At 44.7% G+C, this 14,654-nt stretch overlaps 1 protein-coding gene across 1 annotated transcript in view; it reads left to right on the forward strand.

Moving 5' to 3' along the window:
• The first annotated feature begins 2,877 nt into the window (after positions 1 to 2,877).
• The window catches only part of LOC132455182 (protein-tyrosine kinase 2-beta-like), a 21,830-nt gene continuing 10,053 nt past the window's right edge, over positions 2,878 to 14,654 (forward strand). The window contains exons 1-18 of the mRNA XM_060048974.1: positions 2,878 to 3,112; positions 3,478 to 3,901; positions 4,700 to 4,878; positions 5,058 to 5,145; positions 5,992 to 6,071; positions 6,187 to 6,249; positions 6,510 to 6,564; positions 7,390 to 7,530; positions 7,931 to 8,005; positions 8,912 to 9,013; positions 9,456 to 9,573; positions 9,933 to 9,969; positions 10,282 to 10,319; positions 10,988 to 11,032; positions 11,302 to 11,399; positions 12,044 to 12,125; positions 13,375 to 13,475; positions 14,471 to 14,586. Coding sequence (XP_059904957.1) covers positions 3,680 to 3,901; positions 4,700 to 4,878; positions 5,058 to 5,145; positions 5,992 to 6,071; positions 6,187 to 6,249; positions 6,510 to 6,564; positions 7,390 to 7,530; positions 7,931 to 8,005; positions 8,912 to 9,013; positions 9,456 to 9,573; positions 9,933 to 9,969; positions 10,282 to 10,319; positions 10,988 to 11,032; positions 11,302 to 11,399; positions 12,044 to 12,125; positions 13,375 to 13,475; positions 14,471 to 14,586 — 1,640 coding nt within the window. The 5' untranslated portion in view covers positions 2,878 to 3,112; positions 3,478 to 3,679. The remainder of the gene's footprint in view (positions 3,113 to 3,477; positions 3,902 to 4,699; positions 4,879 to 5,057; positions 5,146 to 5,991; positions 6,072 to 6,186; positions 6,250 to 6,509; positions 6,565 to 7,389; positions 7,531 to 7,930; positions 8,006 to 8,911; positions 9,014 to 9,455; positions 9,574 to 9,932; positions 9,970 to 10,281; positions 10,320 to 10,987; positions 11,033 to 11,301; positions 11,400 to 12,043; positions 12,126 to 13,374; positions 13,476 to 14,470; positions 14,587 to 14,654) is intronic.

Here is a 14,654-nt window from a genome sequence, read left to right on the forward strand (position 1 = left end):
GTCCCAGATCACTAATGAATAGATTAAAGGTTGGGTATGGGATTTGCGAAACGCCAGCAGATTTTGAAAACACACAACTCAAATGGTCCTACCCCCTCTCCTTCAACGCTGACTCTGACTCCACCCATTCCAAGAAATGGGTGGAGCAAAAGTTGTATCCATGTTTGGGACTACCTATCTTTGTGAACAGGTGTTCTCTGTAATGAACCTAAATAAAACAAAGCACTGCTCAAGGTTAACAAACACACAATTGAATGACATTGTGAAATGTGCTGCTACTCAGGATTTGACACCTGATATTGATTCACTCGTAAAGGCTAAAAGATGCCAAGTTTCAGGAGCCAGCAGCAGCAAATAGACAGCAGTAAGAAAAAAAAAAGTTAATCAGCAAGTAGGCCTGGGCCTAAATTCTTCTGAGAATGATATACTGCACAATATTTATTGTCTTTAAACATGAAACCTGAGTGAACTTATTTTCAAAGATCCGTATTCATCTGAGTGCAAACATTTCTGAAAGAGCATCACAAGAATTTAGGCCCAGGCCTACTTGCTGATTAACTTTTTTTTTTCTTGATTGGCAGCAATGAGAAAGCTAAAGATTTGGAGTTGACGTAGGTTATTTTGCCATTATTTTACTGGACCGGCCCACTTGAGATCAGATGGCCCCTGAACCAAAATGATTTTGACACCCCTGGTCTATTACATGTATACTTGTTGAAATTTTTGCATCACAAGTTTTATAAAAATGTATTGTTGATACAATATTCCGATATCGATAAAACAATATTTGTTTATTTATATGGTAATATTTAAGGAAAATTACCCAAAGGAAATTTAATATAGGCCTACCTCAAATGTGTTATTACAGTTCACATCCATTTGATTATTCCTTCAACCAAGCAGTCTTTCTTCCTTTCACCACTTTAGTGGTTCAGAACCGCATTATTTAGCTCAGACTGCCATCTATTGGCTTAGACATGCAACAGCATAGTAACTAAGAAAATAAAAGTCAAAGAATCTTGGACAGGACAAAAGAAAAATCATGGATAATATAATACTACATAATGCTACATTTACAACAGTGTTGTCTATAACTCAGATGAAAAGGATAAGTTATAAACAATTTTTTCTTCTTTAAGAGCTAGAGACTAGCCAAAATGTGTTCAATCCTTTCCTCTGGGATGAAATGCACATTGGTATTATGAGTTTAACTGAGGTTAAACTGCTACAAAAGGTCTTTGTTTTTCTGAAAATAAACCAGCAGACTGTTAACAATATACAATGTGTTGGATTGATACTTAGGCCCCGTCCACACGAAGCCGATTTCATGGCGAAACCGCAAAGGTCTTGTACGGTTCGGCCTTCCGTCCACACGAAGCCGGCGAATCCGCTGACCGAAACCGTAAACTTCTGAAACCACCCTCGGAGGTGGTTTCAAATCTACCCAGTTTTGTTTTGGATTCGTGTGGACGCCTGAAACCGACTGAAACCGTAAACCATGACGTCATCGCCCCACCCCTCGACCCTCTAGCCAATGACCGTTAAGCCCGCGGAGTCTCAGAACTCACAACAACAAAGATGATGGCGGACTACAGGCTTGTAATCGTTCTGCAGCAGATCATGTCCCTTGTTGGGTTGCTAAGCCATTATTTATTGAGACTGTTGACTGACTGTTTGTTTGTGTTGTAAGTGGTTCGGGGGGGCAGCCTTTATGCGCATGCTCGTTTCTTCTTATTATTTAATTTTCTTCTGGATTTCTGTAGCAGAAGAGCGCCCCTTATGGGCCTGGCATGTGTACTACAGCGTTTCGCTTGACTCCGTCTTTACGGAGATACTCCGAAACCGGATAGATCGAAACCGGAACGGTTTCGCCCGTTTCGGCTTCGTGTGGACGGGACCTTAAATAGATAGATTTATCCCCCACCAGAATAACTTTAGGCTCTCCACCAGGTCATTTATATACAGCCCTTTATATAGTTCATATACCCCGGGGGCTGAGCCCCCTCAAAAGTCAGAACCTAGAACCGCCCCAGCTAATAAATAGCATAAATATCATATCCCAGTTCCCTGGTCGTTGTTGGAGCCTAGTAAAGCTGTCTTGGTGCGTGGGGCAGAGAAAACTGCCACAGCAAGCCAAGGAAGCAAAAACACACCTAGGAACTATTAATAAGACGTGTGTTACATGTGCATGCATGTGACATTTTTCAAGAACAGCAACGTGCAAACCTACATGTTTTGGGACAGCAGACTCATTTGTGGTTAGGGTTTGATGTGCGTCTAGCATATCTATTCCGACCCCAGGAAACCAGACAGCTAGTGTACGTATATAAGCGAATATGTGCACGAGACAATTCTTATAATGAACCTTACTTTATGGATCTTAAATCGATTGAAAGAGTTCGGATCCCTTGTCATATCTTATAAACTGTGCTCCTTAGAAATGTATGTTGCAACTGAAGCATGCGTTACCCAGTTGCCTGAAGACTCATTACACAGCAGGATGTTAATATATATATATTAACATTCGATATATTATATCTATATTGATCTGGCGAGGGTATGATATCAGCCTTGAGGGCAGGTTATCAATTCATTATAATTGATTCGTAGATTAATAATATTAATTTACATTCATGCATAGCAATCAGGCACCTTCTCGGCTTAAAGAGAACTTTCAGAGTTGTGGGCCCTACAAGTATTCAGCCATGGACCATAGTTTCAATGTTCAGAAACTTTATTTTGATGTGTATAGAGGCCTGAACGATTGGTGGGTGCGATTGGTGATGGGGTGATGACGGGGGGGGGGGGGGGCGGTGGCCTGCCTGACCAGGCCCCTTTCATCAGTCCCGTCGGTTTCTTTCTGTAAGCCTCTCCGCTCATGACTTCCTCATTCGCACCCGTGCGTCGCTTCCTCTTTCACTCGTTGGCATGACTCTTCCTCAAAAGGTGACAGCGGCGGCAGAAACAGCAACGCAAAGAAAAGTACTTTCTGGAAGCAGAACCTAAACCTTACCAGAAACCCAACCCGGAAAAGAAGAAGAAACGACGGACAGAGAGGTTAAAGCTACGGCCTCTTTCGATGTGCTGTCCTGCCGAGACGAGAGTAGAGGAGGTGAGTTCTACGAGTATGCTTGGTGAATGACGAGGAACTTCTTGCTTAATCACAAACTCACCGATACAATGAGACCTTCTCTCTTTATATTCTCGAAACCCGTAGCCATTTATGAGTGGGGTGTCTGCTTAAAGTGTGTGTTTTTGTGTGTGTGTGTGTGTGTGTGTGTGTGTGTGTGTGTGTGTGTGTGTGTGTGTGTGTGTGTGTGTGTGTGTGTGTGTGTGTGTGTGTGTGTGTGTGTGTGTGTGTGTGCGTGTGTGTGTGCGTGTGTGTGTGTGTGTGTGGGTGTGTTTGAGTGTGAGTGTGTGTGGGTGGGTGTGTGTGTGTGTGTGTGTGCTTATGCGTGTGTGTCTGAACGTCTATAGTTCATGACTGGGATTGTGCGGCAATTGTGTGTATTTCTCAGATGTGTGCGAATGTAGGGTATGTGTGTGGGTGCACCTGCACACGGGTGGGTGGGTGTGATAAAGACACCGAAATAGCCAGAAAGTGAGAGAAAGAGAGAGAGAGAGAGAGTTGGAGAGTGCGTGTGTATGTGTGTATGCGCCTGTGTGCGTGCTATTCACCATGTCAGGAGACTCGGGCACCCTATCCTGGAAGAGCAACTCCTCGGTCACCAGCCAGTCCAACTCCCTGGAAGGCTCCCCAGTCGGCAGTGCCCCCCCACACAGGGACGGAGGCCTGGCCCCCTTAACCCCCAAGATCGTCAAAGTGTGCTTCTTCGGCCAAGGGTCCAACCTGGGATCCAACTTCAAGCTGGTGCGCTGCGAAGAGGGGTGGACCATCAGGGTAAACAATCTCAAGTGTGGCGTCTATGGAGACGATTATTTGAAGTTTAAAGTTTCCCACCCCAATGACGACCCCTATTTTAGGAGCCTAAGGACATTAGAATATTAGTTATTGAGTTGGTGGTAAGGTTTCTTTTTGGTCATTTTTTTAGTAATTACTCTTGAAATTATGGGGAGACATTGTTGTTACTGAAACTGCCACATTGTTTCTCATGTTTGACGTGGGAAAACAACGTTTTCATTAGCCTTCATTACTGTATAGTTGCGTTGATTCTGGGTTTTACGGTAGTAGGGTTTTACGGTAGTACTACAACAATACGGTACTGCAATCTACGATACGACATTACTCACTATGGCGAACAAGTTCTACAGGTGGTAGGTTGGATGTGAAGTTAAAAATAACTCGAAACATAAGACATTGCGACACTTTATTGTTTCATTGGGTTGTCTTCAGCTCTTACGCTACACACAGTCTTGAAGGTAACTTAGACACTAATAGTAAACATGTGCATTGCTTTACAAATGGTTGAATTTAGGTATAATTCTTCATCAGTTCCACTTCGACTCTACAGCTTTCTATAGTGTTTGCTAACGTCACCGGACTCGAGCATGGTCAGTTCTGTGGCCCTCAAATAAACCATAGATTAACGATAAACATAAACTATATAGCTCTATAAATTAATCTCCGGTTTACAACTCGTCTGGCAGGCGTGTATAAATGCAAAAAGAAAAGGAAAAGTGCCTCACGCTAACTTCGACTCTCCCCCCTGGCCCACGGGCCGTGTCCCCGCCGTCACAGTCCATCATCAGCGCGGTGCTGAACAGCGGCTGCGTGGGGCCGGACATCAGGTACCCGCTGTGCTATGGGCTGCTGCTCCGCCACCTCAAGTCCGCCGCGGAGCACTGGCTGCACCCGGGCCTCAGCATCCCCGAGCTCACGCACAGCTACGAGCGGCAGCACCTGGAGGCCGAGTGGAGGTCAGAGTCGATCTGTGTTGTCGTTGTGGATTATTTGCGTTGGGCGGATTTTGTCAGGGTTGTGAATTGGACCCGTTGATTTGATTGATTTGGTTTCGGTTTTTGTTTTGTGGTTGGGGGCCAGATCGGGGCAAACGGTCTCTAAATTGTGTGTAACTTTTTGATCGCTTTCTCTACAGATACGATTTGAGAATAAGATACATCCCTCAAGACTTCCTTGAGAAATTCAAGGAAGACAGATCATCAATGCTCTACCTTTACCAGCAGGTGTGTTTGTGTGTGTGTGTGTGTGTGTGTGTGTGTGTGTGTGTGTGTGTGTGTGTGTGTGTGTGTGTGTGTGTGTGTGTGTGTGTGTGTGTGTGTGTGTGTGTGTGTGTGTGTGTGTGTGTGTGTGTGTGTGTACATATATGATATAGATTATCTTTATAATAAAGGCTCTGTTTCATTAGCAAGAAAACTATGTTGTTGTGATCGCAACAAAGATGAGAGTCCACACATGATAATCAAAGGTGTATAATAATATATTTATTCAAATGATACATGAATATAACAAGCCATCTGTATAATCAGAGGTGAGGGTAGCGTATGGATGAGTGGGAAGTGTGCTCTGTGGGGATGTGGGAATAAACACCTCACAAGACGAAAAGGAACCAAACCACAACAGGAACCAAAACCCCCAAAAACGAAAAATTCTGTAGATTTTTGCCCGCTTGGTAGATCCTTTTTTCTTTTTCCTTTAGGGGCAGGGCTGTGTTCTGCCCCTCAACCCACCTCCCACCTCCCACCTAGCACATAGCAACCTCCCTCCGAAGCCCCTCCCCCAAATCCACTCCCCCAAATCCACTCTCTTAAAGCCATTCCCCCAAAATGCAAGCTTTAGCACTGGGTCTGCCAATAGCCTTGCGGAAGACTCCGGTCATTCGCAGTGAGTGCTAGTGCGCACAGGTAGCCAGGTTGCTAGGTAGACAGACATTTAGTCCGACCAATCATAGGGCTGCAACCGCCTTAGACACACCTGGCGCCGGTCACCGTCGCGGCATCACAATAAGCATCAAAGTTGGAGAATGTAAAAGGTTTGAATGTTTGAGTGGGTGTTCCTATTTTCCCCCACAGGTGCGCAGCGACTACATGCATCACTATGCCACCAAAGTCAGCGATGGCATGGCACTGCAGCTAGGCTGCCTGGAAATAAGGTGGGTGCTGTTCAACCACACGTCGCCCACACCGTACGTCGCCCACACCGAGATGAACAAGACAAATACCACAGACCACGTATGATGTTAGGCTTGTTTCACTGTGTGCACACAGACGCTTCTGCAAAGACCTGAGCCTCAACGCACTTGAGAAGAAATCGAATATTGAACTTTTAGAGTAAGTATCTGTACACAATTGTGTATCTTCCTAACATGCAATATGTGTTCTTAACATGCAATGTGTGTTCTTAATATGCAATATGTGGTCTTAATATGTGTATCTTCTTAACATGCAATAACGTGCCTTATTCAAAATTTCATTATTCTCTGTGTATTGCCTGTGTACAGCAACTTTGTTACAAGGCAATCAATGTTACATTATGTTGAATATATATGATGTACACAGTTTGTTTTATAACCTCTACTTCATTCAACAAGGAAAGACATTGGGCTGGACGTGTTCTTCCCCAGAGAATTGATTGTCAGCATGAAGGTATATAATAATAATAATAATAATAATAATAATAATAATATTATCATTCAACCACAATTTATATACAATCCATTTATCTATTTGTGTTGCTAATAAGTATTATAACATGGGTATTATCATATATCGTTATTGACAATGTATCTGCATTCCCATAAATGGGAATGTCTCTCATCACATAGTCAGATTGTTATGAGAACCAGGCCCTGTTTAAAATACCTTACCTTATAAAAACGTATAAATGTGTGTTTGCATACGTGTGTGTGTGTGTGTTCGCATATGTATGTGTTTTTATGTTTATGTGCACCTGTGTGTGTGTGTGTGTGTGTGTGTGTGTGTGTGTGTGTGTGTGTGTGTGTGTGTTTGTGTGTGTGTGTTTATGTGCACCTCTGTTTGTGTGTTTTTATGTTTATGTGAACCTCTGTGTGTGTGTGTGTGTGTGTGTGTGTGTGTGTGTGTGTGTGTGTGTGTGTGTGTGTGTGTGTGTGTGTGTGTGTGTGTGTGTGTGTGTGTGTGTTTTTATGTTTATGTGAACCTGTGTGTGTGTGTGTGTGTGTGTGTGTGTGTGTGTGTGTGTGTGTGTGTGTGTGTGTGTGTGTTTATGTGCACCTCTGTGTGTGTGTTTTTATGTTTATGTGAACCTGTGTGTGTGTGTGTGTATGTGTGTGTGTGTGTGTGTGTGTGTGTGTGTGTGTGTGTGTGTGTGTGTGTGTGTGTGTGCGTGCGTGCGTGCGTGCGTGCGTGCGTGTGTGTGTGCGTGCGTGCGTGCGTGCGTGCGTGCGTGCGTGCGTATCTGCCCCTACATACGGGTGTGTACGTGTCCTCCAGCCCAAGCAGCTTCGTAAGATGATCCAGCAGACCTTCCAGGGCTACTACACCCTGACGGAGGAACTCTGCATCGCCCGCTTCTTCACCACACTGGCTCAGTGCTACTCCTTCACCCAGGAGAGCTTCCCCTGCCAGCTGGTGGTGAGTCCGCACGTGTCTATGAGGAGGACATCTTTGTTTGCTCTTTCACGTTTTCTTATTTAGAATATATTGGTATCAAGTGAGCAAAAAATGTGATTTGGCATTAAGGGTGACACATTATACCACCAGGTGTGAGTGCGATGAGCCATTTCAAGCCGCCCTTCTGACATCGCAAGTGGGTGTGTCCACCTAGATGTATGACGGATAGATGAGCAACGTATGCTACAGATTTTCAAAACGGCTTGTAATGGCTAATCATACTCACACCTTTAGCAGATATCCATTTTTGATGACACCATTGTGTGTGTGTGTGTGTGTGTGTGTGTGTGTGTGTGTGTGTGTGTGTGTGTGTGTGTGTGTGTGTGTGTGTGTGTGTGTGTGTGCGCCTGCGCATCTACAGCAAGGTTGGAGTCTTTCAATTGACCTGGTGATCAGCCCAGACGGGATCAGCCAAAGAGCAGACAAGGAGTCACTGGTGAGCAATCACTTTCCCAGCATAAATGAGCTAACAATGTTAGCTCACTGATGAGCCATCACTCTCCCAGTACAAGCGGGCTAACAATGCTAGCTCATTGGTGAGCCATATATATATGAACAAGTGATGCAAAACGCAGATGCTGCACTTAAATGCCATAAGAATTGAGTCACACACTGTGTGACCAGAGCTGTGACGATCATCTGTGGGAACAACACAACTCATACTGTAGAGGAAATTACACTGTTCCATGTTTTATGCGTTTTCTTTGAACGCTTTGGTCAGCTCATGTCGTTCGAATTCAACATTCATGTATGTAAATAGCTCTAAAATAGAGGAAGTTAGACCTTTTTCTGCCTGTTCCATTTTTGTTCAAAAACAACATTGACTACTAATAGAGTTCAACTCAAACAATGCCAAATGCTTACCTAAAGTTACATTTCCATGACGGAATAAGTGTCAGCGATTTTAAGTGCCAGTGACTCCAAATCGTCTTTCTCTTGTTTTAAACGTCTCTGTATGTCTTCTATGACCTTCAACATAGTAAGCGATGCTATTTTATGATTGTCACTAAAAAACAATAGCGTGATAGAGAACTAACAGGTGTCATATCGTATGGTTCTGCAAGTTTCACGCCAACCGCTTTGTGAACTTTTTACTCTTCTCCGACCTCCCGTCTGTAAGGTTTGCCACATGTAAAGTTTGCGTGGGCCATCACCATGGAGATATAATGCCCCCTTCCGCCCATAACTCTTCGCCAAAATTAATTAATTTGAAATCATCGTTTTTTAATTTGTTGCTGAAACAGTGGGCTCAATTACGCTTCAAGCAACCTCTCTTGTCGACGCCTGGGCTTCCCTCCCCTGTCTCTCTGGAACACGGTGCGTGTTTGTCCCCTCTCCACAGCCCGTCCTGCTGGCCAGCTTCGGCCAGGTCCGCAGCATCCAATGCTCCAAGGAGAGCGACGGCCGCGCCATGTTGAACGTCCACATGGAGGGTGCCGGCCAGGTACCGCCCCCCCCCCCCCCCCCTCACCTGGCTCTACGACCGTCCCAGGAGGGTCCTCATCAGGCCGTAGTGGGTGGGGCTGTGTTAGAGCAGGATGGGCAACGGTAGGGGGCAGGTTAGGTCAAGTTGGGTTAGCTTGGGTCAAGTAAGGTTAGGTCAAAATAGGTTAGGGTTGAGTTAGGTTAGTAAAAGTAAGGTTAGGTCGTTTTTGGTCAAGTTAGGTTAGGTGAGGTTAGTTCAAGTTAAGTGAGGTCAAATTAGGTTAGGCTAGGTTATATTATGTTGGTTAACATTAGATTAGGATAGAATAAGTCAAATGAGGTTAAATGAGGTGATGTTATGGTTGCAGTTTCCCCATACCACATTCTTGAACGCTCTTATGTAGAAAGACCTTCATGCAGACAGACAGACAGACAGACCTTCTCTGCTCCTCCCCATCCAGCCCCTGTCAGTCAACATCTCTTCCATGGCCATGGCTGAAAACATGGCCGACATCATCGATGGCTACTGTCGCCTACAGACTAACTCAGAAAACTCCCTCATCGTCAGGCCGAACAAAGGTCCACACCTCCCACCTCACTCACTCCTCTCTACCCAACTCACTCCTCTCTACCTCACTCACTCCTCTCTACCCAACTCACTCCTCTCTACCTCACTCTCCCTTCTGTACGGGATTTTATTATCTGCTGTTTACTGCCGAGTCGACCCTTTATCAAAAGCGACTTATTGTTGTTTCTTTATGAAGGATGATAGTGTTGTCTTGTAAGGACAAAGTCAATCAAGTCGTCCTTTTCAACTGTGGATTCTTAGTTCAATCTTTCAGGGTTTGTCCTTGTCCGTTCAATGTTGTCCCCATTACACCATTGATGAGTGTACGCATGACAGCTTGTGATAACTCTTCTTTTCATGGTTATAACAGGAAGAGAAACATTTGCACTGCCTGACATCCCCAAGGGGTGAGTGTGCACTTGCACCCATGTTTGTGTGTGTGTGCACCGGTGTGTGCGTGTGGTAGATGTGGTAGATGTCTGAGATGTGTGGCACCGAGTTGTACCTGTGGCTTTGTATGATGAGGTGTGTGATCTGAAAGAGCGTGTGTTCTCAACCGTTGCCTTCTTGTATGTGCGAACGCCTGACGACCATCACACCAACACACAAGACTCACACAATAAAGTAGAATTAGCTAAAGTACACACATTTTGTGTACTTTGTAAATTGACATCAATACGACTATTTATAGCCAACAAATCTCCCACTCTTTCTCTCAGTGAATCTCCAGTTCGGCCTTGTACAGACAATCGAGTCGGTAAGTGTTTCTGATTGAAGTTTATTAGAGTTCAACGCCCAGGTCTGACTTCAGTTTGAGGAAACGCTCCCGCTGCAAAAACACAAAACATCTCTATAATTGTAATCCCTCAAGACCCTTGGTTCAAGGAAGTGAGGGTGGATAAAGCACCGTGTGTCCCTGATCTGTTGATTTATGGTTCAAATGTTCCAGTGTTGTAAAGAGAAAGAGCAGAAAAGAGCGGTAGAGAGTGCTATTTTGAATCTAAAAATCCCCAAATAATTCTCCACCATTGAGACACTATTGCCTGTTAATCCGTTGGATACCCCTAACCAATCAGGCCAGAGATGCCCTGATTGGTCAAAAATGAGCAGGGAGTGGTCTATTATCAAAATGGTCTACCACAGCGGCAGAACTTTTCTTTTAAACTTTTTCTGACTGAAGACAGTGACTGTAGCTAACTTAGTGCTAGATAAATATAGTTGCCCTGCCTTATTATAATTGTTCAACTGATATTTTTTTATTAAATACAAAAATATGCACTCTTACAAACATAAAGTATGCATAATCTAAACTATGGAGTATATATACATCCCACCAGCTGTACCGTTGTCCTTTGCACTACATTGATAAGCTGTAAAGTGTCTTCATAAATGTGCTTTGTCATATGGTTGTGTTTTCCCCTCCAGGTTCTGATATCTATGAGGAGATTCCTGATGAAGCAAGGTCTCGCGGTGAGATATCAGCTGAAACATGACTTGACTCTACTGTACAGCTACTTCCCTATCAAAAAAAGGAGGAAACATTAGTTATTTATTTTGGGTCACAATAATTAATAATAATAATAATTTAAATATTAAATTATTTTAGCACAATTGTATCTGTGTGTGTGTGTGTGTGTGTGTGTGTGTGTGTGTGTGTGTGTGTGTGTGTGTGTGTGTGTGTGTGTGTGTGTGTGTGTGTGTGTGTGTGTGTGTGTGTTGATGCATGTGTGTGTGGTCAGACCGTAAACAGAGTCTGGACAGAGATGACATCGTTCTTGGGCGAATACTTGGCGAGGGTTTCTTTGGAGAGGTGCATGATGGGATTTATAAAGACCCTGTAAGTTCTCACTTCCTGCTTCCGACTATAGCTCAATTGAATTCATTATCTGTGGTTTGAGATCCATTAAGGATACTGTGAAAGTTATGGAATCCATTACCATTTCGACTGTAGCAATAAGGTTAAAGCAATCAGAATATAGCAATTAGAATGTTAACCACAGCAGTTGGACCGTAACAAGAAATGACCGCCATAGGCCTAACTGCAACAGTATTTTTGCAAACTATAAACATAAATATATCTTGATGTTATGGATCACAAGATAGGTTGGACTCACGTGTGTGTGTGTCTGTGTGTGTGTGTCTGTGTCTGTGTGTGTGGGTTTGTGTGTGTGTGTGTGTGCGTGTGTGTGTCTGTGTCTGTGTGTGTGTGTATGTGTGTGTGCGTATATGTGTGTATGTGTGTCTGTGTCTGTGTGTATCTGTGTGGGTTTGTGTGTGTGTGTGTGCGTGTGTGTGTCTGTGTGTGTGTGTGTGTGTGTGTGTGTGTGTGTGTGTGTGCGTGTGTGCGTGCGTGCGTGCGTGCGTGCGTGCGTGCGTGCGTGCGTGCGTGCGTGCGTGCGTGCGTGCGTGCGTGCGTGCGTGCGTGCGTGCGTGCGTGCGCGTGTGTGTGTGTGAGCGTGTGTTAATACATTTTGCCTTTAGACAGGGGAGAGGATACGTGTGGCGGTAAAAACATGCAAGGACTGCTCGGCTGACGTGAGAGAGAAGTTCCTCAGTGAAGCCGGTACGTAGACATCACACAACAGACTTCATAGGATGCCTCATCACAACACAGACAGGCTGCTGCATAATATTCAAACCAGGCCCTGTTTGGGAAATAAATCAACAAAAACAACGCATCACTGATGTTTAACCAGCACTCATGACACTGGATGAACTCTATTCATGACATCGCCGTGACCCGCCCCCCCTTCTGGTCGTCGTCAACAATAAACCTTGCCGGTCCCTCCTCGATGAAAGTGTCCCTTGACGAAGTCGACCGGAGAGTGAGAGGCGGCGATGACGATGTGTCTGTCTGACTGCAATACGTGGTTAGACAGTTTTGACAACCCCCCCCTCCCCTTTGCTGAGCTGTATTTATTTAGATTTGTCTGGGTGTGGGTTCCTACCGCTCTATTAACAGAAGGGTGAACATGTAGAGTACTGTGTGTGTGTGTGTACGTGCATCTGTGGCTCAAGCACAGACACACGTACCTTTCCACTGCAGTGGAAAGTACCGTTCAATTGTTTAATCTTTTTATTTGTTGAAATTAGAGCTGTCAGTTAAACGCGTTATTAACGGCGTTAACGCAAACCAATTTTAACGGCGTTGAAAAAATTATCGCGCGATTAACGCAAATATTTTATTTACAATTTTTTTTTTTTTTTTTCTTTGGCTCAAAACAAAGAAGCAGTAGCCTGACTGCTATGTTCAAATGACATTTGTTCAAAGCAGTCGTTTAATTGCACTATAGGCTCTTTTTTTGTATCGTCCTGTTTTGATCAGTATATGCCAATGTTGTTATCAATAAAAAATCATTTGCACAAGACAAGCCGATGCACTTCACCATGTTGATAAGAGAATTAAAATGAGAAGAATTATGGGACAAAAAAATCAAGGGATATTTAGCATAGAAAAAGAATTTGCGTTTAATCGCGATTAATCGTGAGTTAACTATGACATTAATGCGATTAATCACGATTAAATATTTTAATCGCTTGACAGCTCTAGTTGAAATGTGTCAGTACTCAACATAGTATTCTTATTGGTACTGTATAATTAGAACTCTTAGTAGAACTCTTATTTGTATTATTTGTAGTGTGGTTATTATTTCAGTAAAAGGTTGTTTTTAGCCCGGTCTGTGAATATGATCAAAAGGCATTCTATCTACACTACAATGATCTCTCTCTCTCTCTCTCTCTCTCTCTCTCTCTCTCTCTCTCTCTCTCTCTCTCTCTCTCTCTCTCTCTCTCTCTCTCTCTCTCTCTCTCAGTGCTGATGAAGACCCTGAACCACCAGCACATCGTGCGTCTGGTGGGGGTGATCGAGTGGGACCCCGTCTGGATCGTCATGGAGCTGTACGAGCACGGGGAGGTGGGTCCTGCTGTGTCTCCATGGCAACGGGGTGGCTACGGGGGCGACCGCACCCCGTCCAATAGCCTTGCCTGTCGTTCGGTGGCGCGCAGGTCTTGTGACATCGTAGTCAGAAAAGGATGCATTTCATGTGTGGGTTTGCCTGTGTGTGTTTCTATGTATGTTTTTGCATGGGGATTATATATGCTTGGGTGTGGGGGCATGTCGCTTATGCTGTTGTCAGCTTTTCTTCGCGCACGCGTCGCACTGAAGAGCATTTTCTTCACAGGGTGAACTTGAAATACTTCAGCAATAAGCCAGAGAGGTCGTGTGCCAGACAAGACGCTGCGCCTATTGCCTAGCTACGACCCCTAGTGGTACTGAAAGCACTGTAATTCAAGGCATCTAACAAGTGCCTTATTGCTTTTATTAAACATTTAAGGAAACTGTTGCCATAGGCAACCTGGTAAGATTGCCCCAAATAAACACACAGCAGAATAAAATGCGATCATTCATCGAAGACGATTACTAGGAACGATACATCTTCTGGCAAGCAGTTTAGTTCTTCAAGACGGCAAAACAGTTGCCAAGAAGCACAGACCAGCGTACTTTGGGGCATTAACAGTAGTAATGAATTGTTATGCAGTAGAGTGCAGAACGGGGCGCATTTTTTCGGTCCGAGCCCGGCCCGCGTTCGACAGAGAGGTAACCGAGCCCGACCCGACCCCGACAGCAGCATTTCTAAATATTTGTCCATACCCGACCCCGCCCGTCGGCTACCGTTGGGTACCGTCGGATCCCGACGGGCTCGGGTCGAGTTTCTGTGCTCTATTATGCGGTCACAGGTGTGTGTTTATAGTGTTGAACAAGCGGCTTTGAGCCAATCAAAATCAAGGACCGGGTCTCTGCCCATAACATCTGAATGACCCACGTTGATACCACTGCAATATTGAGTGAGAATATAAGTCATGTTTCTATTTGTGTGTGGTGTTTTCCTCGGTGCGGCGGGGTCGCAGCTGGGCTCCTACCTGGTGCAGCATCAGCGCAGCCTCACCCCAGCCACCCTCAGCCTGTACTGCGTCCAGGTGTGCAAGGCCATGGCCTACCTGGAGGGGCTCAACATGGTGCACAGGTAACACACACACACACACGTACACGCACACGCGCACACACCACACACACGCACACACACACACACAC

This window comes from Gadus macrocephalus, chromosome 4, assembly GCF_031168955.1.
Source record: "Gadus macrocephalus chromosome 4, ASM3116895v1".
Classification (NCBI taxonomy): Eukaryota; Metazoa; Chordata; class Actinopteri; order Gadiformes; family Gadidae; genus Gadus; species Gadus macrocephalus.